This window comes from Schistocerca gregaria, chromosome 9, assembly GCF_023897955.1.
Source record: "Schistocerca gregaria isolate iqSchGreg1 chromosome 9, iqSchGreg1.2, whole genome shotgun sequence".
Classification (NCBI taxonomy): domain Eukaryota; kingdom Metazoa; phylum Arthropoda; class Insecta; order Orthoptera; family Acrididae; genus Schistocerca; species Schistocerca gregaria.
Genome location: NC_064928.1, coordinates 146061069 through 146088743, shown reverse-complemented (window position 1 = coordinate 146088743; position 27675 = coordinate 146061069). Strand labels below are relative to the sequence as shown.

At 38.5% G+C, this 27675-nt stretch overlaps 1 protein-coding gene across 3 annotated transcripts in view; it reads left to right on the top strand.

Annotated features, from left to right (window-relative positions):
• LOC126292231 (centrosomal protein of 164 kDa) overlaps positions 1-27675 on the top strand; it is a 625143-nt gene that overhangs the window by 430575 nt on the left and 166893 nt on the right. For all 3 annotated transcript variants that reach the window (XM_049986106.1, XM_049986107.1, XM_049986105.1), the window contains exons 4-6: positions 17859-17992; positions 18094-18233; positions 23794-24041. In XM_049986106.1, the coding sequence (XP_049842063.1) occupies positions 17859-17992; positions 18094-18233; positions 23794-24041 (522 nt within the window). The remainder of the gene's footprint in view (positions 1-17858; positions 17993-18093; positions 18234-23793; positions 24042-27675) is intronic.

Genomic DNA, 27675 nt, shown 5'->3' with positions numbered 1-27675 from the left:
CAGATCCCATCAGCACGTCACCATTGGTGCAAGTGATGGCAATGCTGGACACGGGAGTGGCACGATGTTGTTGTTTCGCACACAGTTTCATGATCCGTGTATCCACATGTGGTAATTATGAGGAGAACAAACAGAAACCCATGGCTTTCCTTTGTCAGAGGGGTAATGGTATGTACTGCTATTGGCATACAACTTAAATCACCACTGATTCAGGATGGTAGCCATTACATTTCTGTTGTGATGAGACCAGCACCTATGCCCTAGCTTTAAGGTGCACGTGATCTCGTGTTTTAGCAATATAACACAAGACTGCCTGTTGCCCTAGCTGTCCCGACCTACCTCAATACAGAGGGTTCTTGGCTGTTGCCCTGGCCAGCAGTTCTCCATCTCTTTGACCAACTGACAATATCAGGACACGGGTTTACAAGTGACTGGCACACCACCACTCGCCAGCCGTTATGGTTGATGAACACTGGCACGTGGTTGTGCAGCATGAAATGTCATATCCGTATCTGTCATCTGAGCTTACATCGACTCCATGCCTGTCCAGATTAGCACCACTGTTGCTGTCACAGGTGGCGCCTCTGTAAACTAGTTTTTGCACCCTGTGTCTTCTCAAATCGCCTACACAATTCATGATGTCTCATTCCTAATATACTACATACACGCAAAAGAAAAATTTCACTATTTGCTGTCCTTCCTCGTATCGTAATTTTCATGGCACAATTGCTGTTAGTATCTGTCAGGCATTCTGTAGAGTGACAAATGCCACATAATATGAGTGAGTAAGTGACTGCTTTAAATTTGAACTAGACCACATAATTAACTATGGTAAAGTTGTAATTTGATAGTTTTTTTATAAGTTCTTGTCTATGTTATTGCACAGCTATTCCACAATTTCATCATTAGAGTTGTAAAAAGTGCAAATGTCCAGTTGAGAGATACAAGGCTGTTTATTATGCGTGGAGAGAGGGGGAATTACAGTTTTGCAATAAACAAAATCAAACTTGATTCTGAATTGGAGTTTACACAGTGCTCATGGGGTAGGGGTGAATGTCTGTGGCTGACCTGAGCACTTACAGTTACTTGGGGAGATAGCTCGGCATATGAAGCACAAATTTTGTATACACTGACAAAAGAAATCGCTACACCAAGAAGGAGTTGTGGAACATAAACAAAATTCGGTATGTTTGTTTCTGCATCTGAAGGATGACGACTGTTCAGATTTCACACCACTCGCCTAAGAGTGGCAGTAGTAGTGCCATCATGAGGAAGCAAATCAGGTTTGCTTTAAATACCCACTGTAATGGTCATCAGTGTTGCTTACCTTTGAGACTGGACACGGTGAGTTGATTTTTGTCGAGAATGCCTTTAAGGAAACATAGATGCCATTACTAGCAGCTCACTGTGTTGAACGAGGTTGTGTAATAGGGCTATTAGAAGCTGGATGTTCCTTCTATGATACTGCAGAAAGACTTGGCAAGAATGAAGCCACTGTGTATGACTGCTGGTAGTGGTGGTCACGAGAATGTATGGTCACAAGAAGATCAGGCTCCGGACACCCATCTGTCACTTCTCAGAGAGAAGACCATTGTGTTCGGCATATGGCTGTGTCCCTTTGTACTACATCTGTGACAACAATTTGAGCAGCAGTCGGCACCACAGTGAGACAGCAAACTGGTACAAATCAATTACTTCAAGGGCAGTTCTGAGCCAGATGACCTGGAGCGCTCATTTCACTGACCCCAAACCACTGCCATTTGTGAATTCAGTTGTGTCATTGGAGGGCAACGTGGGGTCTGTTGTGTTCTTTGATGAAAGCTGATCGTGTATTGTTACCAGTGATGGCTGTGTGTTGGTTAGGAGGAGGCTAGTTGAGTACCTGGACCCAACCTGTCTGTGTCTGGACACACTGTACCTAAACCTGCTTTTATAGTCTGAGGCAAAATTTCATGCGACAGCACCCTGGCTGCAAAATTGTGCATCAGTTTGGTGATTCGACCTGTTGCCCTTGCCATTCATGAACAGCATTCCTGGTGGTGTTTTCCAACAGGATAACACTCACCCACATATTCCTGTTGTAACCCAACATGCTCTACAGAGTATCGACAAGTTGTCTTGCCATGCTCCAACACCAGATCTGTTTCCAATTGAGCACGTATGGGATATCATTGTATGACAACCCCAGCGTCATCCACAACGAGAATGACCTTCCGTGTATTGGCTGACCAATCGTAACAGGCATGGGAGTCTCTCCCACAAACTGACATACACCACCTGTACAACACAGTGCATACATGTTTGCATGGTTTCATTGAAAATTCTGATGGTTACATCAGTTATTAATGCACCAGCATTTCACATTTGCAATGGCTTATCTTGTGCTTACATTAACCTGTGATCCTGTAATGTTAATCTCTTAACTATGTTATCTAGACAAATGGATTTTCAGAATTTCATTACTCTAGATTAATCATTTTTTGGTGTTGTGTTTTGCTTTCCATCAGTATATACTGACAGTCATGCAAAAATAATCAATAATTATTTGTTTTTCCATATTAAGATTACTGGACATAAAAGGTACTTTTCGCCAAATGTGTTTTGCTTTTTATTTATAAAGCGTCTTCTGGAAATGTGGATACATAAAGCATCTGTATGCGTAAAACAGTATTTCTTTATAAAAATGACTTGTAATTTTCTTACTGTATGTTTGCCTTTTTACATGTTCTGCAAACCACCACTTTTTCCTTCTTTATTAATGGATATTGAGGTCAAAGTTTTTTGCTGTTTTGGATTCCACTTTTTCTGCTGCTGCATATATGTTATTTCCATTTCACCTCACTTTTTTAAAACTTCACAAGAGGAAAGTACTGTAGTTTTATGTGTTCTGCACCCAGCACAATGTTTGTGTTTGTTTGTTCCTTTTCTATGTAGATTGTACATGTTGCCATGTGAGAATACAAGTTTGTTATTGCGTGTGCGTGTGTGTGTGTGTGTGTGTGTGTGTGTGTGTGTGTGTGTGTGTGTGTGTGTGTGTGTGACATTGATGCAAGTGTAAATGACGTCATGATGTCTCAGATGTTCATCGAAGATGTTAGTTCAAGGTGGGGGGAGGAGGAGGAGGAGGAGGAGTGGTTCAAGTTTTGTGAGGGGAAGAGGATGGGGGAAAGCAACTGGGTGGAGATAGTAGTGGTGAATGGGAACTAGTGGGGTGAGAGAGAGAGGGGGCCGGGAGTTTAGTGAGTAGATGATGCAGGTAAAGGTGTAGTGATGTGTTTATATTTAAGTGGTCTAGTAATTTAAAAAGTGTGAGGTTTGCCAAGTTGGCCACATCACTTATGAGTTTTTTTTCTGTTATGGTTTCTGTATATAAGGTAAGAAAGTGTTTCTTGTTTTTAATCGTTATTATTTCCATGTCTGTGTCTATGGTACTAATTTTATGTTTGCGTTGGTGTAAGTGTTTGGTCAAATTGGGTGAATTATCTTATACTACCATGCTCTTGCATGCCCTTTGTATCTGGTGTCAAATGCTCTCATGGTTTAAATTACATGTCTTCTGTCATATACTGAATATATTACATTTTACTTGGTATATGCTTGATTCTGGAATATAGATCTGATGTATCTATTGCTTTTGTAAAGTATTCTTTACTTGAATTATTGGTTCGCAGAGAAGTATGCAAAAATAAATTTCCACCAGATTGGATTTGCTCATCATATTACTGTATCAAACAAAAACGCTTATCTCTCTCTCTCTTTTCTTTCTTTTTTTTTTAACTAATTTTGCAATGAATGTAGCACTTTGATGACATGAATTTTGATTGTGCTTAACTACTACTGGCACCTGAACAATCTGTAACATGTTTGTTGCCTCATACATGGCATACTAACCAAGATACTGAGTTGATGTCATCATACCCCTTCTGCAATCAAAATGCCAGTTGCATTTAAGTGCTAGTGATGTTAACTTTACAGGTGCTTGCAAGACGTGAGACTCTGCCGAGAGGTCATTGAAAGGCCAAAAACAGGTTTACATGATATTAGGGAACAACAGTCTTGCCATCCACCAAGACACCAGTTGCTGTTTGAGATGGGTGTTTGGCATACAGAGTATCTAAGATATTCACGGACAGATTAGGGTGGGGACACCATCATGAGGAGCCACCCTTGACACAGCTCTGCACATATCTATATGTACATCTGTACTGTGCAAACCACTCTGAAGTGTGTGGCAGAAGGAATTTTACACTATATGCGGAAGAGTATTATGCTCTTCTTCTTAAATAAAAATCTCTCGGTGTACATGCCGCGTCAATTCAGGGTAAAACTCCAAGCTTTCGACCACTACCTCCATGGTCATCATCAGGGCTAAAACTGATTGTCATGAACTAGTGAGGCTCCCACTTTTATATGCAGAGGACGGCTTCTGATTGGCTGGAATACGTCATAGCAACAGCGATATGGTGCGTAGTGACGTGGTGCCCTCTACTTCCATAGATGTAGTTCCTATCCCAAGTTGCTTGCAGCGCCATCCCTTGAATCAGGAGGTAAAGTGCGGGAAGTTTTTCTCTGCGATTTTTCTTTGTCCAGTGCACTCTTCCAAGTGCTGCTAAGTGCATAGCCATTGTCTCTATTAAAGTTATTATCCCTAAGTCTAATTTCGACTGCTTCCTGGATCACAAAGTCCCAGTAATTCGATACGTGGGCTATAACTCTGGTTTCTTCAAATAAAATCTTGTGCTTGTTGAGCAGCCTATGTTCAGCCACTGCTGACTTTTCCAAATACCTGTATTTCAGGTGCTGGTGCTCGATGCAGTGATTGGCAACGGTTCTTACGGACTGGCCCACTTAATTCTCGCCGCATTTGCAAGGAATAGTATAAATTCCTGGCACTCTTAAGCCAAGACTATCTTTAACTGGTTTCAACATTTCCTTAATTTTCCTAGGTGGTCAGAAAACTGATTTTATTCCTTGCCTCTTTAGGACTATGCCTATCTTGCTTGATGTAGCACTGCAAAAAGGAAGCTGCGCTATGTGTTGGTCCTCTTCTTGTATATGGCCAGCATCGTGTCGTACTTTCTTGGACAATACTGATTTAATTTCACCGGCAGAGTAACCATTCCTCTTGAAAACAGCCGTCAAATGGTTAATCTCAGGACCGAGGTGGTCCTTGTCAGAAATAGTCCTGGCTCTGTGTACTAAATTATTCAGCATAGCTCTCTTCTGAGACGGATGATGGAAGCTGTGGCTATGCAGATATAAGTCTGTATGGGTTGGCTTCCTGTACACAGAATGGCACAGTCGTCCATCCGGCTTTCGCTTCACCAACACATCTAAAAAGGGTAACTTCCCTTCCTTCTCTACCTCCAATGTAAGTTTTATGTTTGGATGTACACCATTTAAATGTTCAATGAACTGCTGCAGCGTGTCACTGCCGTGTGGCCAGATTAAAAAAAGTATCATTCACATATCTGTAGACGACCACTTATTTTTTTATACGGTGGAAATTATTATGAAATGACGGATGACAGCCATGGGTTCACCACTGTCACCAGCAATAGCGAATTTTTTCATGGAGGATTTTGAAGAACGAGCGTTGAGCAGTGCTCATCTCCGCCCATCATGCTTCTACAGATATGTCGATGGTACTTTTTTAATGCGAATGCGGCAAGAATTACGTGGGCCAGTCTGTAAGAACCGTTGCCGATTGCTGCATCGAGCACCAGCACCTGAAATACAGGTATTTGGAAAAATCAGCGGTGGCTGAACATGGCCTGCTTAACAAGCATAAGATTTTATTTTAAGAAACCAGAGTAATAGCCCACGCATCAAATTACTGGGACTCTGTGATCCGGGACGCAGTCGAAATTAGACTTAGAGATAATAACTTTAATAGAGACAATGACTATGCACTTAGCAGCACTTGGAAGAGTGCACTGGACAAAGAAAAACTTCCTGCACTTTACCTCCTGATTCAAGGGATGGCACTGCAAGCAACGCGGGATAGGAACTGCATCTATGGAAGTAGAGGGCACCACATCACTACGAGCCATATCGCTGTTGCTATGACGTATTCCAGCCAATCAGAAGCCCTCCTTTGCATATAAAAGTGGGAGCCTCACTAGTTCACGACAGTCAGTTTTAGCCCTGACGACGACCATGGAGGTAGTGGTCGAAAGCTTGGAGTTTTACCCTGAATTGACGCGGCTTGTACACCGAGATATTTTTATTTAAGAAATACGTCGTGAAAGACTTCATAGCCACGCTCTTCTTCTAGTGGTAAACATAGGTCGCTGAAGGGATGAAGTGTTCCTAGTGATTGGAAAAATGTGCAACTCACTCCTGTTTTCTAGAAGGGCAGTCCAACAGATGCATAGAGCTATAGGCATGTGTCTCTCATGTCAATAAGTTAAACAATTTTGGAACGAGAAATACACTAGCAGGTTATGACGTGCATGGAGGACAAAATTTTCCTCTGTAGGGATCAACAATGTGATAATGGATTTCACTAAATATGTAATTCTGCTCTGATGGCATCAATACATAGCTTTCAGAATATCATGTGGGAAGAGTGCATTATCTCTTTCATGTGATTGAGGATTTTGGAATCCATACTGAGTGGAATGGAGGATGTTAATCTCTTTGAGACACTTCATCATATTTGAGCTCATAATATGTTTGAAGATTGTACAACAAACTGATGTTGAGGATATTTGTCAGTAGTTTTGTGAATCACTTCTGCTGCCATTCTTGTAGTTGGGTGTGACCCATGGTTTCTTTCAACTATTGGGCATAGTTTTTTTTCCCAAACAACTGAAATAGTAGCAAGTTTTTTCAGCTGACATCACTTTGGGCGACTTGGGTATCGATGATGATGAAGAGACGGTGAGGACAACAAAACACCCAGTCCCCAAGTGGAGAAAATCTCCCATCTGACTGGGAATCAAACTAGGGCCCACTGCATGGCAGTCAGATGCACCGACTACTCAGTGAAGGGGCGGCCTTTGTTCGATGGATGTATGGTGTATCATACTTAAAAGAGGGGCTAACTCAGTTGCAAATCCTGTGTGTGATTTGTGTGGGATTCAGTTAGGCTCTGGAGCTTTGTTGAATTTTAGCAATTTAGCATTCTGGACTGAGCAACCAGAGATAGGGATTTTGTGTGTGTGTGTGTGTGTGTGTGTGTGTGTGTGTGTGTGTGTGTGTGTGTGTGTACTTGTGTGAATGTGTGTGTGTGTGTTTCTTTTCTGATGAAGGCTTCAGCCAAAAGCTCAAAATCTGTAACAGTTTCTTTGTTGTGCCTGCCTGCAACTCAGCATGTTTAAAGTGAGTAGTAATCTATCCTTTCCAAAATGGTGGGTTCTGTGTTATGTAGCAGAAGTTTAGGTATGTCCTTTTATCCCCAATATTTAGCAAAGCCTGTCAACAATTTTCTGAGAACTCATTTTTTCTAAATGAAGTATTTCATTAATTAACAAGTTATCCTAGTATAAGTACACATTATTTGGAAGAAGAAAAATCAGAGCTACTAGACAGCAGCACTGGATGTTTGAAAGGATTGTATTCTAATATTTGAACGTTCTGGAAACTGGCCATTTTGGATAAAGGTAACTTTTTTTTATGCATTTTAACAAAAGGTAAGATGTTGATAAGAAAGAAGAGGTTGAGGGCTTTCAGATAAGGTATGTCGATCATAAAACAAATAACTATCAGCAGTGTCAAATTTTGGAGTACTCATAGTTTTCACAAATTGTACATCTTGAATATCTCATTAAATAAAAAGTTTCTATATAAACTGTTTATATTGTTAACATCAGTAAAATGTAAGTTGCGGAATGAACAGGAAGACTCAGAAAAATATACCAGAGATAAGAATTTATACAGGGTGTTACTAAAAGGTACGGCCGAACTTTCAGGAAACATTCCTCACACACAAAGAAAGAAAATATGTTATGTGAACATGTATCCGGAAATGCTTACTTTCCATGTTAGAGCTCATTTTGTTACTTCTCTTCAAATCACATTAATCATGGAATGGAAACACACAGCAACAGAATGTACCAGTGTGACTTCAAACACTTTGTTACAGGAAATGTTCCAAATGTCCTCCGTTAGCGAGGATACATGCATCCACCCTGATGCGTTTATGCAGCCCTGGTGAATGGCGTATTATATCACAGCTGTCCACAATACGAGCATGAAGAGTCTCTACATTTGGTACCGGGGTTGCGCAGACAAGAGCTTTCAAATGCCCCCATAAATGAAAGTCAAGAGGGTTGAGGTCAGGAGAGCGTGGAGGCCATGGAATTGTTTCGCCTCTACCAATCCATCGGTCACCGAATCTGTTGTTGAGAAGCGTACGAACACTTCGACTGAAATGTGCAGGAGCTCCATCATGCATGAACCACATGTTGTGTCATACTTGTAAAGGCACATGTTCCAGCAGCACAGATAGAGTATCCCGTATGAAATCTTGATAACGTGCTCCATTGAGCATAGGTGGAAGAACATGGCAATCAAGACATCACCAACACTGCCTGCCCAAACGTTCACAGAAAATCTGTGTTGATGATGTGATTGCACAATTGCATGCGGATTCTCATCAGCTCACACATGTTGATTGTGAAAATTTACTATTTGATCACGTTGGAATGAAGCCTCATCTGTAAATAGAACATTTGCACTGAAATGAGGATTGACACATTGTTGGATGAACAATTTGCAGAAGTGTACCCGTGGAGGCCAATCAGCTGCTGATAGTGCCAGCACATGCTGTACATGGAACGGAAACAACTGGTTCTCCCGTAGCACTCTCCATACAGTGACGTGGTCAATGCTACCTTGTAGAGCAGCAACTTTTCTGACGCTGACGAAGAATTGCTTCATCCATTGCAGGTGTCCTCGTCGTTCTAGGTCTTCCCCAGTCGCAAGTCATAGGCTGGAATGTTCCGTGCTCCCTAAGATGCTGATCAATTGCTTCGAATGTCATCCTGTTGGGACACCTTTGTTTTGGAAATCTGTCTCGATACCACGCCATGGCTATTGCCCCGTGCTAATCCAGGCATCAAATGGGCATCTGCCAACTCCGCATTTGTAAACATTGCACTGACTGCAAAACCACGTTTGTGATGAACACTAACCGGTTGATGCTATGTACTGATGTGCTTGATGCTAGTACTGTAGAGCAATAAGTTGTATGTCAACACAAGCACCGAAGTCAACATTACCTTCCTTCAATTGGGCCAACTGCCGGTGAATCGAGGAAGTACAGTACATAAACTAAAATGAGCTCTAATATGGAAATTAAGCGTTTCCGGACACATGTCCACATAACATCTTTTCTTTATTTGTGTGCGAGGAATGTTTCCTGAAAATTTGGCCGTACCTTTTTGTAACACCCTGTATATTTCATATACCAATATACGAGGGTTGTTTGAAAAGTTCTCATAACAGAATAGAAAAAAAGTACTTACATCACTGAAACTTTTTTTTATTTTTCAATGTAGTCTCCATGTAGTTTAATGCACTTGGTCCAATGATTTTTTGGTGTCTTGATCCCATCTCAGAAATGAGTTTCCTCCAGGTCTGCAAAATAGTTCTCAAGTCCGGCTATCAATTCTTTGTTTGAAGTGAATCTTCGTCCAAGAAAAATTTTCAGTTTTGGGAAGAGATGGAAGTCTTACAGAGCCATATCAGGTGAATAAGGTGTGAGTGGCAACAATTCATACATTATTTCATGTAATTTTGCAATGCTGATGGCACATGTGTGTGGACGCGCATTGTCTTGATGGAAAATGACTTTCTTCCTCGCTAAACCTGGGCTTTCTCACATATCTTTTGTTGAAATTTGTCCAGGAGGTTAGCATACTTTTTTCTCCAGCAATTGTTTTCCAAGTGGGTGGATAATCTACAAACACTTCACATTCCAAAACGCTGATGCCATGACCTTTCCCACTGAAGGAATTGTCTTTGCTTTCTTTGGTGGTGAAGAATCAGTAGGTTTCCACTGCTTTGTTGGTTTTTTTGTCTCTGGGGTATAGTAGTGCACCCAAGTATCATCTGTGCTTACAAAGTGGCGCAAAAAATCTTGTTCGTTTCTCCTAAAATGATCCTCTATGACCATGTGCACTTTTGCAATGATATCTGGAGTAGTGACACATCTTGACCGACCATTGTGTGGATCATCATCTAAGCTCTCCCGACCAAATTTAAATTCATTTGTCCACTTGGTGACAGTTGAATATGAATCAGCAGTCTCTCTGTTATTCTGAAATTGGCATGCATGTCCTATGCTTTCATACCTTTCCTTACGAAGTACTTAATCACTGCTCGAATCTCGATTTTTTCCCATCTTCGCAAATCACTATATGGGAACAAAAACAGACACACCTCACTGCCACAACTGTCTTCCAAGAGCACTGGTGTGGCACGTGTTTACAGGCAACAGTCCAATGAATGTCACGTGAACAGCTTGTTGCTCTAGCACTGACCTCTCATGGTGATTCCAAGAACTTTTCAAACCACCCTAGTACTTTATATATGTATTACATACAGAATGTAGAGCAGAAAAGATACAAAAGTAGTATTTCTATCAGGAGTGCTATTACTGCAAGTGGGGCTGTTTCACCTTCTTCTGTTTCACAGTCAGAGGAATGGTTGTTTTAATTTCTTTACCAATGCAGCACTTTTAGTGCTACATCTCTAAGTTTTATGTACTGCAGAACATTTTTACGTGCACACACTGCCACATAAAACATGAGTGTGTTGTCATCATTATCTTGTTGTAATAGTCCTGTGCTCTGAGAATGAAATGGTGTGCATCTTTCATGTCTTCACTGCTAAAATGTTTTTGAAAAGTCCTGTACCTTTGTTTTAAAAGTTTCTTGAAATAACATTACTACCAACCTGCCCCTGCTTTGCGTGGGTAGCACTAAGCATCAATGACTGAACGACTTGCCTTCTGTATCGATAAATTTGTTTATGAGCTGTTGAGTGGATTACGCTTAAAATTCAGATAGCAATGTTAGGGAACTGAATACAATCAGGGTTCTTATAAGTGAAACGATTTAAGTGATGCACCACAGGAAACTTCTTAGGAGGAATGAATGTTATCTGTTCCATATTTAATTGGTGTTTGTAGTGACATCTCATGTCAGTGATGCTATGGTATCATGATTTAATTGCATCTGTGTTTGATTCAATGGATGTAGAAAGCTGAAAGTTGTCACTGCTGTGCTGCTGAAAATCTTTATAGAAACCAAGCAGCATTGCATAATATGCTAAAGTGTCTTATCAGAAACATTTTAATTTTTGTATAAAAAATTAAAAACCACAGATTCTAGATTCACATGTTTATTTACTATGCAGTTGTACACGAACAGTTGCTTACAATACTTTGAAGTTAAGAAACTCAGTGCCTATTGTCCAAAGAACATGCAGTGAATTATGAATGTGAGTTGTGATTGGAAAACTAAGGGAAGCAGAAATTGATAGCCTGAAATTGTCAAAGTGCACCCGACAGCTGTATGTAGAAGTCTTTCAAAATCTTTTGTAGTCATTGTCACGGAATTCCTGAATCCTGTTTCATCCTCTGTTTTTAAGGTGTGAGGAAGATCTTACCCATGTCCATCTTTAAGAAGCCAACAAATTCAGCAATGTTTGTGAGCAATGCTGGTACTTTCCAGTAGGTGTGCCCCAGATTATTAGATGTACATGAAATGTAGCTTAATTTCAAAGTGTCCAAATAAATAATATCCAATTATTAAACACAAATTTCCGTTGTGATTTGCCAACTTCTGAGTTGTGAGACTTCTTCAAAGAATACTCCTGTTTCTTGGGATGTTCTCCAGGCCTAATACTTAGGTGTTGTTGTCCATGTGACTGGACAATGTTGCTACACAGATGACTCCTTCATTAGTGGTAGCTCATTACCTGCATTTTTTTCCTTTCTCAGTATAATTTACTACTTTTGTAATATTCATTGCGTAATGATACTACTGGGCAGCTGTGTTTGATTAGCCTACATTCCTTCATAATTTGTACTCTGGAAGTACATATAAAAATAAAATTTCTGTATCACGAAAGTGTTGGAGATGAAATCGGAAGCCCTATTAATTTATGGAATTTTTGGAACTATTTTCTCACATAAATTGTCCAAAATGTCAGTAGTTTCCATCACAGTCTAGAAGTAACACTAACCCCAGTTTCAGAGCAGTTACTTATTGGATTTTGTGTCTTGCATTGACTTGTGATGATATGCAGTGAGGCCTAGCAGATGTCATGATCTCTACGCACAGCAGCCTTCCCATACTGTCAAGCCACTCTGCTCAGCAGGAACTCTGCAAATAATGACTGTGTGAGGCTTTCTTTATTAGTGCAAACTATTCTCAGGAGTTCTCTGCCTTGTGGGCAGTGGAAAGGTCTCGGTCACCAACAGAAGAAATCTTTTTTCCATGGTAGAAAATCCTTAGTAATTTGTAAAGCTCAGTCAAAAACTAATGCCCCTCCCACTTTCTTTTTTCGTCAAGAATTTCAATTGCAACTACATAAGTTGAAAACCACAACTCTGATGATTAATTTATGATTTTTCCATATAACATCTGTCTGTTTCTACAGTTTTGTTCCATCTTTTAACAAGAATGTGTATTCCATTGTGGTAAAATGCACAGTCCTGCTTCTGAAAATATTGACACACAGACGTTTTCACAGACTCCTCATCTTTAAAGCGAATCCGCTGACTTGCTTGTTTTAGCAACCCAAACATATATAAGTCTGATCATGCCAGTTCAGCACTGTATTGGGGATGAGGCAAAACTTCCCTAACTTTTTCATAATCTCTTCAGTGGTGTGATGACTGATGTTTAGCCTTGCATTGTCATACAAAAGAAGAACATCCGCCTAGCCCTTGTTGGACAAAGTACTGAAGGTGTGCTTTAAGCTGTCTGAGGTTTCTGTCGTATTGAACAGAATGTATTGTGTGTCACTGCTCCAAAATATCGACCACAATCGCACCCTCTGCATCCCAGAATACTGTAGCTATAACTTTTACTGCCTGTTGCACAATTTTGAACTTCTTCTTCTTTGGTGAGTTTCTGTGATGCCATTCCACAGTTCATCTTGCCACGATAAGCTGCGTCAATTTACATGTCACTATGTACCCTGCTCGGAACGAAGTCAGCAGCACCTTGTTCATTCCTGGACACATTGGGAATGTTATTCACATCTATACCAGAATCACTGCCACTGCCTGTCTTGGGTACACGAGTTCTTCTGGAACATTAGAATCATCTGAATGATAGTCATCACTGCCTTAATCAAACTGCTCTGAAGTCAGCATCACCATTCTTTTGCTTCTTTGTAACATGTGATATCTCTCTGTTAGTATCCATCAGTGAATAATGAGATATTTAATAAGTAAGTAGTGTAACACCAAAAACTACTTTTTTAAAGTAATCTCCACTTTTTTAAAGTAAGTAGTATAACACCAAAAAATAATTTTTTAAAGTAATCTCCATCTACCTCATGGAGGTAAAATCTTACCTTTATAGTAATATCCAAATGTGAGACAATGTGACTGATGTGTGTGCACGAGTGAAACAATACTGTTGTGGAAATGTAACAGTGATGTCTACACAATATCAAGTTCAACTGACAAATGAAATATTATGTCAAATTAACAGTGCAGATGTGCCCACTGTATGTGCCAGTGAGGTGGATGTCATAATACATAATACATCAGAAGACAAAGCATTGTTGTAACATGTAACTTTATATGGACCACTATCAGCTATCTAATACTTGCCAGGTCAGTATCTATCTGATACAAATGTTAGAGTAAGGCACATTTTACATTCTTGACTCCAGGCTTCAATTTATATATTGTAGGAGTGGCTAACAACGTATTCTTTTACTTTGTGTATAAATATTTCAGGATTCTCAATTTTCTCCTCATGACCACTGGCAAGTAGTTATAGGCTTTATCATCAGAATATAAAACTCCATTCTGAACCTAGAGAGGAATGCAAGATCTATATGGAAATTATTTTTACTTCTGGCATTGTGGTTATGAATTGCTGAATTCACGCTAAATTTATTGTTGTTATCAACCAACACAGCACAAGCAGAATACTCCATATGTGAAGTACTATAGGGAAAAATGTGCAAGAAAACTACAGTAGCAGCAAAAAGTTGTACAGTAATTCATACATCAGAAAGGGAAACAACAAAATTAAATCATGTGGAAAGTTGTAAATAATGATACAGGCACACATAATAAAGCATGTATTAAATCAAAATAAAATACAGAAATGATAGTGTTGACAATCCACTTCTAACAGCTAATGCATTTAATCATTTTTGTATTAATGTAGCTCAAAATCTGACCACGAGTAAATGTAATCCAAACACAAAGGCAGAAACTTCAATACTTGACATAACAATGTATGTATATCCAGTAACACCCAAAGAAGTGCAAAGGGCTATCAGTAAATGACTAGTGGATTTGATGGTATCCTAGACAAAATTATTAAATATAGTTCTGATAATATTGTCTCTCAACTTGTTGACAGACCAATTACTCATTTGCAACAAAATTCTTTCCATGTGGACCCTGTTTATAAAAGTGGTGACAAGTCTGACAGTAGAAACTTCATACCACTATCACTATTGTATCTATATTCAAAAACCAGTTGAAAGACTAAGGTATGACAGGTTGCTAGACTTTCAAAACAAAAACAAAGTTCTTGTTAAGACACAGATTGGTTTAAGAAAAAGAAAACCAACAAAAACAGTTCTCTTCAATTTCCTAAAGCTTGTTTTCAAAGCTGTAGAGAACAATTAACTTTCCAAAGCTTTTAGCAATGTAAATCACAATCTGCTATTTTTAAAACTGTAATTATGATGTCCATGGCGTTTCCTATGAGTCATATTTATCTGGTTGGAAACAAAGAGTAAAAATTTGTCAGGAAGTAAAGTGTACAATTCTGAATATAAGAAAAATTAATCGTGGTGTATCCAAGGATTGAGTACTGGACTGACTGTTACTCTTGGGTTTCAATAAAGGTGTACCACAATGATTTTCCCCAGCAGATACTATTTTATTTGCAGCTGATACCAGCTTAAAGAATGATTATGAATTGCAGCAGAAAATTTTCAAAACAGTAGAAGTAGCAGAAAAATGCTTTTAAAAATCCTTGTCTAATTGTTAATGATAGGAGAAGTGTATGACTGAAATTCAGTCATATAAGAAATAAATGTGGTACCCATGTAAAGGTTACATTAGGGAACCACCCAATTCAGGAAAAGAACTGTATGATTATGGATGGATGAACACTTAAGCTGGGAAAACCATATAGAAACACTTAACAGAAAGTTAAGAAGTTAAGCAAGTGCTGTGTATGCGTTTTCTGCACTATTCACCTCTGAAGAAGAACATCTTCTAAAGCTTAGCAATGTTATGAATCTTGTTTGTGCATCTATTGCTATATGCTGAGATTATATCTTTATTTCTTCCATTATTTAAACTTTGGACTTGTTTACGTACACAAATAGTGACGTAGAAGATTCAGTTACCAAGCGGTACCACTAGCAGTTGTGGAAAAATTTAATTTCCATAAATTTTCTCATTTAATTACATGAAGGGTATATCTTCCTTATCTCTTCTCAAATATCAGCTCAGACCTTAGCAAGTGTCATCGGTCTTAGTTCCTCCAGTAGTAGTTAGCCCTTCAGGCTGTAAATTTCTTGCAACAACATGGTTAACTGCCAGATTTTCAGCTTCATCCCATTTCAAGTCTATGCATTGAAGAGCCTCTGCAAAAGTTTGTTTCCAGGTGTTACAAGCTCTTCCTCTACTTCTGTATTCACAACAGTGCTGATTTGTGGATTCTTCCATCTTTCATGTGTATGACATGCCTTGCAAGTTTAACCCTTCTTTCAGCAACAATTGTATGTAGGCTGAATCGACTAATTCTTCTCAGCACTCCATCATCTGAAATGTGATCTCGATAAATGGTCTTGAGAATTCACATCAAGCATTTGCTGATGAGAAACATTGAGCTTGTGTGCTGATTTTCTTGACTTTTCCAGGTCTCACATGCAAGTATGCCATCGATTGGATGATAGAGGAGTACAGTCAAAGTTTTTTGGACACACTCGTAGAGTCTAATTGCCATGTGGATCACATTTGTTGGAAGACTGCAGAAGCCTTCCCAAGTCTCCTGATGATGTCTGGATCTATGTACCCATTGTTACAAATAAGGCTGCCAAGATATAGAAATCAACATCTTTTAGTACCTGTTGCACTGTAAATTGAGTAGGTATATTTCCACTTTTTATGGACATTGTTTCTATCACTGTGTATTTGTAGCCCTACAAAACTGGCCATTCTGTCCAGCTTGGTAGACATTAGTTGTAAATTTTGTGGTGATCCTACCAGAAAAACAGTGTCGTCAGCGAAACACAGATCCATAAGGCCACATTGTTCATTAAGACATATGTCAATGTTGGAGTATTCCATAGTTTTTTCTCATTATGAAAAATACAACTAATATGAAAAGGAATGGTGACACATGTCAGAAAGCTAAAAAAAGGAATGCCCCATCTTCTGGTTCTTGTTCATCAACTAGAATATAGATAATGAGTTTCTGAGAACATTGATGAGATGGTCAGGAATTCTTTATTAGCCTTCAATATCCTACAAATTTCTAGGTGTATAATGTCAAATGCTTTTTTAGATCAATAAACTTCAGGTGCAGTGGACGGTTAAATTCTATGCATTGTTCACCTATGTTTCACACAACAAGTATTTGCTTGGAGCAGGATCTCCCACTTTGAAAGCCAGCCTGTTTTTCTCATAGTTGACAATCTGCTGCTTCTTGTATCCTTTTTAGAAGAAGAAGGCAAAAAGAGACCTGGCACCAAAAGAAATGTGGCACCTCTCCAATTTGTATGATAGAGAGAGAGTGAGAGAGAGAGCGAGCTAGTAATTCCTACCCACCACATATTACACATTACAGGATATCTTCTACAGAAAGGAAGGAGCTGTCAAGCAGAAACTTCTTCAGTTTGTTTTCATATTTTACTTTGTAGCCTGTCAGACATTTTATGTCTCTTGATAAGCTACCAAAAATTGTTGTTGCAGCATTGCTGCACCCCCTTCTTGTGCTAATGTAAAGTAATTAATGTAATTTTTCCTCCTAGTACTGTAATTATGTACATCATTGCCTCTTTTGAATTGTAGTGAATTATTTACAGCAAATTTGATGAGGGAACAAATATTAATGAGGAGCAGTAGTCAGAATGCCCAACTCTTTAAACAGATGTCTACAAGATGACTGTGGGTGAGCACCACATATTATTGACACCACATCTCTAGTCTTCTGAAACTTGCCTAATTTGTCAACAGGCATTGCACTGTTTTACTAAAGTGGTGATTTAAGTTCGGACCTCCATATTTCAGAATTTTGGCTGAAATTTTGTCCAAATCAGCTTCCTCATTGTTTTTAAGTGTTGTGATTACTTCATACTCCTCTGATTGTGTGATATCAGTTGTTTTCACCAATAGCTCCTGCACTTTGGCTCATTTTCAAAGTTGAAAACATTAAGAATGGTTTAAGGATTTTTTGAAGTAAACTCATTGGGCAGCTTGTTCATCTTTTGCGATCAGAAATTTGCCATTTTTATCCTACAACATTTGGAAAAATACGTATTTCATAATTTTCAGTGATTAAAAGAAACATAGTGCATTGTGTGATTTAAGAACAACTGATATTGAAATTTCTTAAAGCAGTTTTCATAGTTATTTTTGCATCATATGGATAAATACAGCCTATTAATTGATATTTGTAATATGTCAACAGGAGAGGAAGACTCGAAGACATCACTGAAGGAGGAACTGAGGAGCTACGAGGAAGGGTTGGGTTCTGAAGGACTGGGAAGTACAGGTACAAAACCGACTGGCATCACCTACTTAAAGAAGAGCTCCATACAACTGGTGGGTTTCCCCAACGTATGTGACATTCTTTGTTATTAGTTGTACCAGTGTGATATAGAATAAGTATGTAATATTGTTTTCCGTTTCTTTTTAATGTTCAGGCACCACTGAAGAAATCACCCCTGTCTCCAGTTGTTGCACTTCCTGGTACCATGGTAGCGACCGGTGGACGGGTTCAAACAGCAACGCCAGGCGGGCGTGCGGAACCACTGAGAGTAGACCTCCGCTCACCTTCTGACAGGTATAACAATAGCATTGTTGACTGTAATGGCAAAATTAATTCCCACTTGGACCAAAGATATTTGATAATTGCTGATCCCATGTAAGTAAAATAAATTGTAAAGTTTTTCCCCATTTGATCCATAAACTAAATGAACTTGGTGATATTGGAAGCATATGACAATATACTGAGGTATAAAATATGGAACTCAACTCTCTAATTATGAAAATGCAAATGCTTATGGTAATAATGTGAGCAGTATACAAATAGGAGATGTGGTTTAGAACAAAGGGCAGATACAACAGGACAGTACATTTTCCTCATAATTCTTCATTAAACCCACAGAAACTGTAGTGAAGTATATTGGAAAAAAGAGTGCTAAATGCTTTCGCCAAGCAGATGATGTCACCATTTGGGGCCATACTAAGCTGGAGATACTGACAACATTGAGCCTGAGAAACCCCAAGCTTAAAGAGTTTGGGTTACCTGGGAACTGAAACAAGATGTCAGCAGTGTGAATGAGTAGAACAGCCGCTCCGTGTAACTTATTTGTAAGACAAAGAAGATCAAGAGAATTAATAATTTTGTGTATCTTGATAGTGGCAGCCAATGGAAGAAGGGATATTCCCCGCTGTATTTGAAAAATTCAGGGGGGTCCTTCATGAAATAATTCTGATTATGTGGGGTACAGATCTAAAATTACTGACTTGTTTATCTGGAGTACATTTGCCCATCTGGATCTTCTTTCTTCTTTTTGTGGACTTCATCTCTAGTGCAGTCTGGTCTGTGCTGGAGATAAAAATCATGCTTATCTATGTCCAACAAGCTACCAAATAACTGAAGTCACTGTTTAAAGATGTACAATTTTGCTTTGACAGTTGCATTATTACTAGTTTATAGGCAGTTCAGAATCCACTCTCTATCAGGTTTCAGAGCAGACGCTCCATCTGAACTAATTCCCCTTTCTTTTCATGGCGTAGTCCATTGTCAAGGCATGTTCTGTTCCATGGATCACAGCTAGTCTCCAAGGCAGAGGCACAATTGAATGGAGTGCCAAACTAGTAAGCAGCGCAAAGTGTGACGAAACTACCAGCGCCACCTCCTTCTTGCACAAAAGCTGCATCCATCACGCTTTTCAACATGCACAAACGATACAAATTGTCCACACAATATGCATATCCAAACTCCCTAAACCTACTAATAACTATTAACTGTATGTTTGGCGATTGTCAGTCATCAGTACTGTAAACATTGTGCAACACATCACTTCACAGAAGTGGTATGTTACACCTCAGAGTGTCAGTCTTGAATTTATGAACAGAGTAACCAAAGGATCCAAAATCTTCAATCTAATACAAAGTCTTGTGTGGGATAAAGTATGTTCCTCTAAGAGCTGCACGGACTATGCTCAAAACTTTCCATCTGCCAGTCATGTCCTGTAGTCTAGAGAGCTTTGCCATAACCAAAATGTTTGTAAACAGGCTTGTAAAATTAAATTCCATAGATCTGCTCTACAAAAGACCTGGGGAGACAAGATTAGAAATAATCACATAGGGAGAGGCTTTCAGGCAGAAGTGACCTCTTGCAGCTTCTCACTGTGATATGGAATGTAGTCAGTTTTGCAGTAGACAACTTAATTACTCTAAGTGAAAGGAAAAAGCAGTATACAGATCTTATAATTGTAGACAGCCAGTACGCAAAAGAGGAAGAAGGTAAAAGTGAATAAATTGTTCTAAATATGATCATTACGGTAGGGAAGTGAACAGTACATTAGCTAAAATGTAATATGAGCATTACAATAGAGGAAGAGAATGGCACATTAGCTAAAATGTTAACAATGGCTGATCTCTTGCAAATATTTCTGTGGAATTATTGAAAGCTGGCTGACACCATGTGAAGAAAAGTATATTGCGTCTTATAAAAAACTGTTGTCAACATACTGAAATTCAATCAGAGTAGAAAAGCTAATATATGGTTTCCATTTCCAAGTAGAGAAACAGATGAGACATTAGCTGCTACAGAGCCATTAGTGTGAACTCCGTGATAAGCCACTTATTTTGCAAATTTGTGTGTGAGAATAAAAGACAGAATATTGGCCACCATATTAGGAAAGACCATAGTTGTTTTAGACAGAACAGATCGTGTATAGACAACCTCTGTGTTTTACAACAGTTAATGAAAAAGTTTATAGCAGTAGGGATGGAGTTACACATTAAATTTGTAGATTTAGCAAAAGTTTATGCCATGATGCCATGATGACAAAGTTAAAAGTTAAAACAATATGGAATATAGTTAAAAGGGAAACAGGGCAACCAAGGTCACAGGACAACAGTATTACTGTAAGCACAATGAAAAGCTTATAAATGAAAAATCACAGGTTGAAAATATTTTTAATAATCATTTTATAAATGTAGTGGAAAATATAGGCACCAGCTGCTCACCAGATAGGGCAGAACTCTATATGAAAGAGGCATTCCCGGTGCAAACAAATGAAATTGAAATCCTACCCACCTCACTGTCTGAAATTAAGAAAATAATAAATTCACTTAAGAATAAAAACTCACATGGAACTGATGGTATCTCCAATAGAATACTAAAATCTTGTCCACACCTGATAAGTCGAGTTCTTAGCCACATATGTAATAGCTCATTGAACCAGGGAATATTTCCTGACAGATTGAAATATGCCATAGTTAAACCCTTGTATAAAAAAGGTGACAAGACAGACGTCAACAAGTATCATCCTATTTCACTTCTGACATCCTTCTCAAAAGTGTTTGAAAAAGTAATGTACTCAAGAGTAACTTTACACATTAGTGGGAATAACGTTTTAACAAAATGTAAGTTCGGTTTTCAGAAAGGTGTTTCAACAGATAGTGCTATACACGCTTTCACTGATCAAATTTTAAATGCTCTGGATAGTAGAACATCAGCAATTGGGATTTTCTGTGATCTCTCTAAGGCTTTTGATTGTGTGGATCATGAAATCCTCTTAGATAAGCTGAAGTACTATGGAATGAATGGTTCAGTACACAGATGGTTCACTTCATATTTAACTGGTAGAATGCAGAAGGTTGAAACAGTAAACCCACATAGTACACAAAGGGCATCAGATTATACAGACTGGGGATGTATCAAGAATGGGGTACCACAGGGTTCTGTCTTGGGGCCTTTATTGTTTTTAATATATGTTAATGACTTGCCTAATTATATTCATGAAGATGCAAACTTGGTTCTCTTTGCAGATGACACAAGTATTGTAATCAAGCCTAAAAAGCAAGAATCAACTGAGGAAAATGCAAATAATGTTTTTCAAAGAGTTATTAGGTGGTTTTCCGCAAATGGACTTTCATTGAACTTTGAAAAAACACTGTACATACAGTTCAGTACAGGGAAAGGCATAACACCGGAAATAAATATAGAGTGTGGGGGAAAATCTTTAGCTAAAGCAGATTGTTCAAAATTTCTGGGTGTCTGTATTGATCAGAATTTAAACTGGAAGACACACATTGACAATCTACTGAAACGATTGAGCTCAGCTACCTATGCTATTAGTGTCATTGCAAATTTTGGAGACAAGCACATCAGTAAGTTAGCTTACCATGCATATTTTCATTCGTTGCTTTCTTACAGAATCATCTTTTGGGGAAATTCATCACTAAGAAAGAAGGTATTTATTGCACAAAAACGTGTTATCAGAATAATGTCTGGGGCTCATCCAAGATCATCTTGTAGACAATTATTTAAAGAATTAGGGATATTGCCAGTAGCTTCACAATATATATACAGCCTAATGAAATTTGTTGTTAGTAACCCAGATCACTTCAGAATTAATAGCACAGTCCACAGCTACAATACTAGGAGACAGGGTGACCTTCACTACCGTTCACTGAGTTTGACATTGGCACAAAAGGGGGTGAATTATACTGCCACAAAGATTTTTGGTCAATTGCCAAACAATATCAAAAGTCTGACAGACAACCAATCGGCATTCAAAAGTAAGTTAAGGGAATTCCTGAATGACAACTCCTTCTACTCCATAGATGAATTTTTAGACATAGGCCAAATAAATATAGTAAGCATTAACAATTGTACCGTATATAAGACTAACAATGATTATTTGAGAGAAATGAATCTTGTGTACTTTGACACGTTCCACATCATTACGAAAGAATCGTGTTCATGATCCATGGAACAAGTAATATAACTAACTAACTAACTAACCATTTCCTAGAGCAAAACTGTGCAAAACTTTGAAAAATATGTATATGGAGACCATCTTTTACAGATTATTATTGAAACGCACAGAGATAATAAGGTATACATTAAAATTGTCTCAAAATGATCAGAACCTATTAATGTCACAAAAGTGTTGAGACGAAGTTCAATATGTCATCCACCTTGTTCAAGTTATATGTAGAAGTGGCTCTCCTAATGTGGAGGAATGGGAATCATTGTTACTGATGTGCAGATATTTTCATGAAGTTTTGCTGATGATCATGCCATTCTAGCATAAGATGAATACAATCTTAAGTTCGTGGTACATTTATATCAGGAATATGACAAATGGGGACTACAATAAGCGTAACAAAAACTGAATATCTGATGGTGAATAGTGACAATAGATGTGAAGTTCCCATCAATGACAGAGCAGTTATCAAACAGGTAGAAAAATTTAAATGTCTATGGGCATATGTTGGCCAAAGTAGACTGGACAATACAGAAGTAAAATACAGCAGATTGCTTCATGTGAAATGATCTGTATTTAGGGATTTTACTGGAGAAGAGAGTTGTAGTCCATTGAGGAATGAGCCTACAGGCAATATTTTGATGAAAATTTTAATCTGTTTTTCCATATTCCAAAAAATGATATTTACCAAATAAATTATAAATTATAATGTATAAGTAGAGTGCAAACGAAGAACAAATGAAACCACTGACAGATGCTCATGAGCAATATATGAGGAGAACAGTGGTAGCAAGAGAGAGCTGTAGCAAAGATTAAAAAGAACCTCAAAAACCTTCTTCCTTATGTAGCCACTGTGTACTATGCCTCCTATTTGAAAATAATGGTGTTGGACTTAATGAAGAATATTAGAGGTATATTTCTGAAGATGGAATTGAGTAAACAAGTGATTTAAGTGGTAGTGATGAAGGACATGCTGTTACTTCATAAATATTTGAGAGTCTTGTTAATATAAGACATTTGCTTCAAAATTATTTTTGTACTATTTGTCCTTGATTTGTGGAAACTAATATATTCTTTCCTATATAGCTCAGTAATAATAATTTGATATATGGGCAGATGTATAATACGATAATATCTCACCCATAATTGTGCATTTGTAATGTGACTCTTTGTGTGTGTGTGTGTGTGTGTGTGTGTGTGTGTGTGTGGGTGGGTGGGTGGTGGGTGCGTGGGTGTGTTTGTGTGTGATAGAGAGAGAGAGAGAGGGGGGGGGGGGGGGGAATTTGTGTGCATTCTTGTCTGCAGGTCATGTTAGCTGTAACAGCTTATTTTGACCTATAGTAGATAATGATGCCAAAGTGACATGATATATCATACATTTATATTTATCAGGGAGGTTCTACCACTTAGCCGCAATCGAATCGACATCGACAAAATGGGAGCGGCGACGTTGCTCGGTCGCCCATCGCCCGGTCCCATTGACATCGACAAGATGAGTGTGGCACCCTTACTGGGAGAGAGTGGGGACGGCATGGCGACTGTGACATCTGCATCCCGGAGGTCGGCTCTGCCCCCATCTGCACAGGAGAAGCATCCCCGCAGTCTCGTCCAGCAGGGCCGTGGAGAGCTCAAGCTCTCAGGTAAAGCATTTGCTCCTAGTCAACACGAGCCAGCTAATGTCAGAAGGAGTGCATCACTATCATTTCACTTATGTGTTGCCTGCGTTGAGTTTGTCCACCATATTTCATATGATTGTGGCCACAGAGGCTAACTGTTGGTGCTATTACTGTTATGAATAAATTAAACAGGGTTCTGCAGTGAATTCCAGAAAATATTGCAGGAAGAATGCCCAGTGCTCAAAAGGTTGTGATGCAGTTCTGCAATATGAAGTAGACTTCTATTTGGAGTAATGAAACTTGGAAATGATATGCAAAGAGAATATTAAATAATGTGTGCAACATAGTGACTAATGCCAGAATACTGACAGGCTTTCAACAGAGTAGTTCTACACTGACCAAGGTGCATCTGAACACTACAACAACAGTGACTGCCCCCCTTCCCTATCGCCAACTCACCTACCTTACTGAGTAGTTCACACCTGCCCAACCAGATAACATTTCATGCGTTACATATATGTTGGCGGCGTAACTCAAGTCAATGCTGACCTCGTCATTGATGGTTTTAGTCATGTTGTGTTGCGTTGCATCTTTATTGTGATATTGTCTGGCAATATAGCATTTACTCGGGAGCTACGATTACTTGTTATCCAATTTTGCTCTCCTTGTTAGGTATTTGCACATGCCAACCAACATCTTCCATTTGCACTTTGTTTCTCAAAGTGTTGGAGATATTGCTAGAAGCTAAGAGTACAATCAAGTATCCAGCATCTTGCAATAACTGTGAGGTCTCCCATAAACGGTATGTCTTATATTGCAGGCTCTAAAATTTTTTCCCCTGGGCTCTCCTTCATTAGGAAAAACACTATCACCCCTACCCCCCCTCCCCCCCAGCATAATTCATTAATAAAAACATTTTTATATTTTCTTTGTCTTAATGTCGGTTTTACCAAATTGAGTGTAGATGGATTTTATGCAACAGAAACCAAAACTACATAAATTATTGTAATGAAATTACAGAACAAGTTATTTGTCTTTATCAAATTTACTTTATTCAAAAACTACAAAGTGAACAATATTTGCAATTCCGCAATTCAGGATTACAAGAGCATTGAAAATCTGAATTATGAAGTCCAGTATGATGGATGAGCTTGCTTATTACAAGCAAGTTTCTCAAGACGTGGTGTAATAGCAGAAATAGCCATTTGAAATTGTTTGCTTGAATTTAGCTTTGAACAGTAGTTTGACTTCATAGCTGCCAAAGCTTAAAACCCAGTCTCCCACAAGCATGTTGTTGCAAAAGTATTTGTGACTGTCATCGCATTTGGCTTAACATTGAGAATTCATTGCTAATATGTAGCCAACACTCCAACAAAGACTTTGACTCTTCAGTGAAGTACCACAAGTGAGATCAATAAGTTGTTCGTTGTTAAATGCATTTTTCGAATTAAATTTATAAGAATCATTGCTGAAATACTTTTTGGAGTGAACTATTAGTGTTGAAAGATGATGAAGAAGACAGGCTTTTTTGATCTCCATTGAAAGTATCAGATTATCTGTGTCCTGTAGCTGTGAAAGTAAATTAGGGAACACATCTAGCATGCAACTTTTGCAACAGCTATAATCACTTTATAAACATCTTCACTTTTCCATTCCAAGATAATACAGTTGCCTGATTGCCTTGAAGTGAAATGATATGAATATTTAGTTTCTCAAAAAGGTCAGTGAGGCAAGCATTTTAAATAGAAAATGTCTGTTTTTGAAACAGTCTGCCAGAGAGTAACTGTACTCAAATAAGAAACAGAATACCTCATTCCTCAGTGCAGACATTCTTTTTAGTACTTTACCCCTTGAAAGCTATCAAAAATTACTAAAAGAAGAGCAACTTAATATGTTCAGCACCCATCTCTTCACATAGCACTTTAAAAAGTGTCAAACTTATAGATTTTTTTGCTTTAATAATATTAAGTGTCTCTATAACTGTTTGCAGGACTTCATTAATGCATGAGCTAAGTTCTTTAGTAGCCAGAGCCTCCCAGTATATCATACAGAGAGTCCATACTCTATTAGGAGCTGCTGCTTTAACTTTTGATTGCAGTCCACCAAGAATTCCAGACAGTGAGTGAGCTCCATGTATGCATGCTTCAGTGCACCTATTACATAATATCCTGTTTTGATTAAAGAAAGAGTATTTATCGTGTCAAAAAGACTTTACGCGGTACCTGTTACTTGTTACATATTGTGTAGGAAGAAAAAGGAAAAAAAAACCTCCATCAGAATAGGCCTTAGAAGACTCAGCAGTTCTGACTGACTGCTTTCATACTCAGCTGTTAGGTGTCACTGGATGCAGATGTGGAAGGGCATGTGGTCAGCACACCATTCTCCTAGCAGCTGTTATTAGATTTTGTGACCAGAGTCGCTAGTTCTCATCAATAAGCTCCTCAGCTGGCCTCACAAGGGCTGAGTGCAACCTCCTTGCCGACAGCACTCGGCAGACCCGGACGCTCGCCCATCCAACTGCTAGCCATGCCCTACAGCACTCAACTGTGGTAAGCTGATGGGAACCAGTGTATTAGAATAAAGCCATCTGGCTCTTGTCAAGTATCATTTACCTCAAGAACAATAAAATAACAAGTTCAATAGCAACATATATGTTGCTAGAGAAGAAAGATTCATCTATTCCATTGTATCTGTTAAATTGCTTTAGTGACACTATGTTTTTGTAGAATTTTTCTAGTATAATTAGTTTTAAGACAAGGGTTTTTTAATAACTTTTATTAGCATCATGGTAAAGGTAAATGTCAGCTTGACGATCACATATTATTTTTATTTGTGAATTATCAGATGTAAGCTCCTCAGCTATTTGCACTTAAGCACATACAATTTTTTTGTCTGTTGATTTTATGTAAACCACTCAGCATAAGAAATGCACACATTATGCTGTCTGTGCAGAAATTAAATTAACTTCAGAGCTAGCTTGTTAGCCAGTTCACAAATTTTATCCGTGAAGTTCACGCTGATGTTATCTGATTATCATGAGGTATTATTTTATTGTTTCTGAGGTGACTTTATTCTAATGTACCTTTTCAGTTGAATATTGACTGGAGAGAAAGGAATGAAGGAGGCAGTCACCTGGAAGAATTTTGCACGGGGCATAATTTAATCATCTCTAACTCTTCATTTAAGAATTATGAAAGAAGATAGAAGGTTGTATACATGGAAGAGAGCTAGAAACAAAGTAAGGTTTCAGATCGATTGTATAATGATAAGACAGAGGTTTCGATTGATTATATAATGGTAATACAGGGATATCGGAACCAGATGTTCAATTTTAATACATTTCCAGGGCCAGATGTGGACTCTGTCCACAATAAATTGCTTATGAACTGTAAAATAAAACTGAAGAAATTGCAGAAAAGGTAGGAAATTGAGGAGATTTGACCTGGATAAGTTGACAGAACCAGAGTTGTTAAGAATTTCATAGGGAGCAGTAGGCAACAGTTGACTAGAACAAGGGAAAGGAATACAGTAGAAGAGGGTTGGGCAGCTTTGAGAGATGATATAATAAAGGCATCAGAGGACTAAATAAGTAAAAAGACAAGGCACTGTAGAAATCTGTGGTAAACACAGGAAATATTGAACTTAACTGATGAAAGGA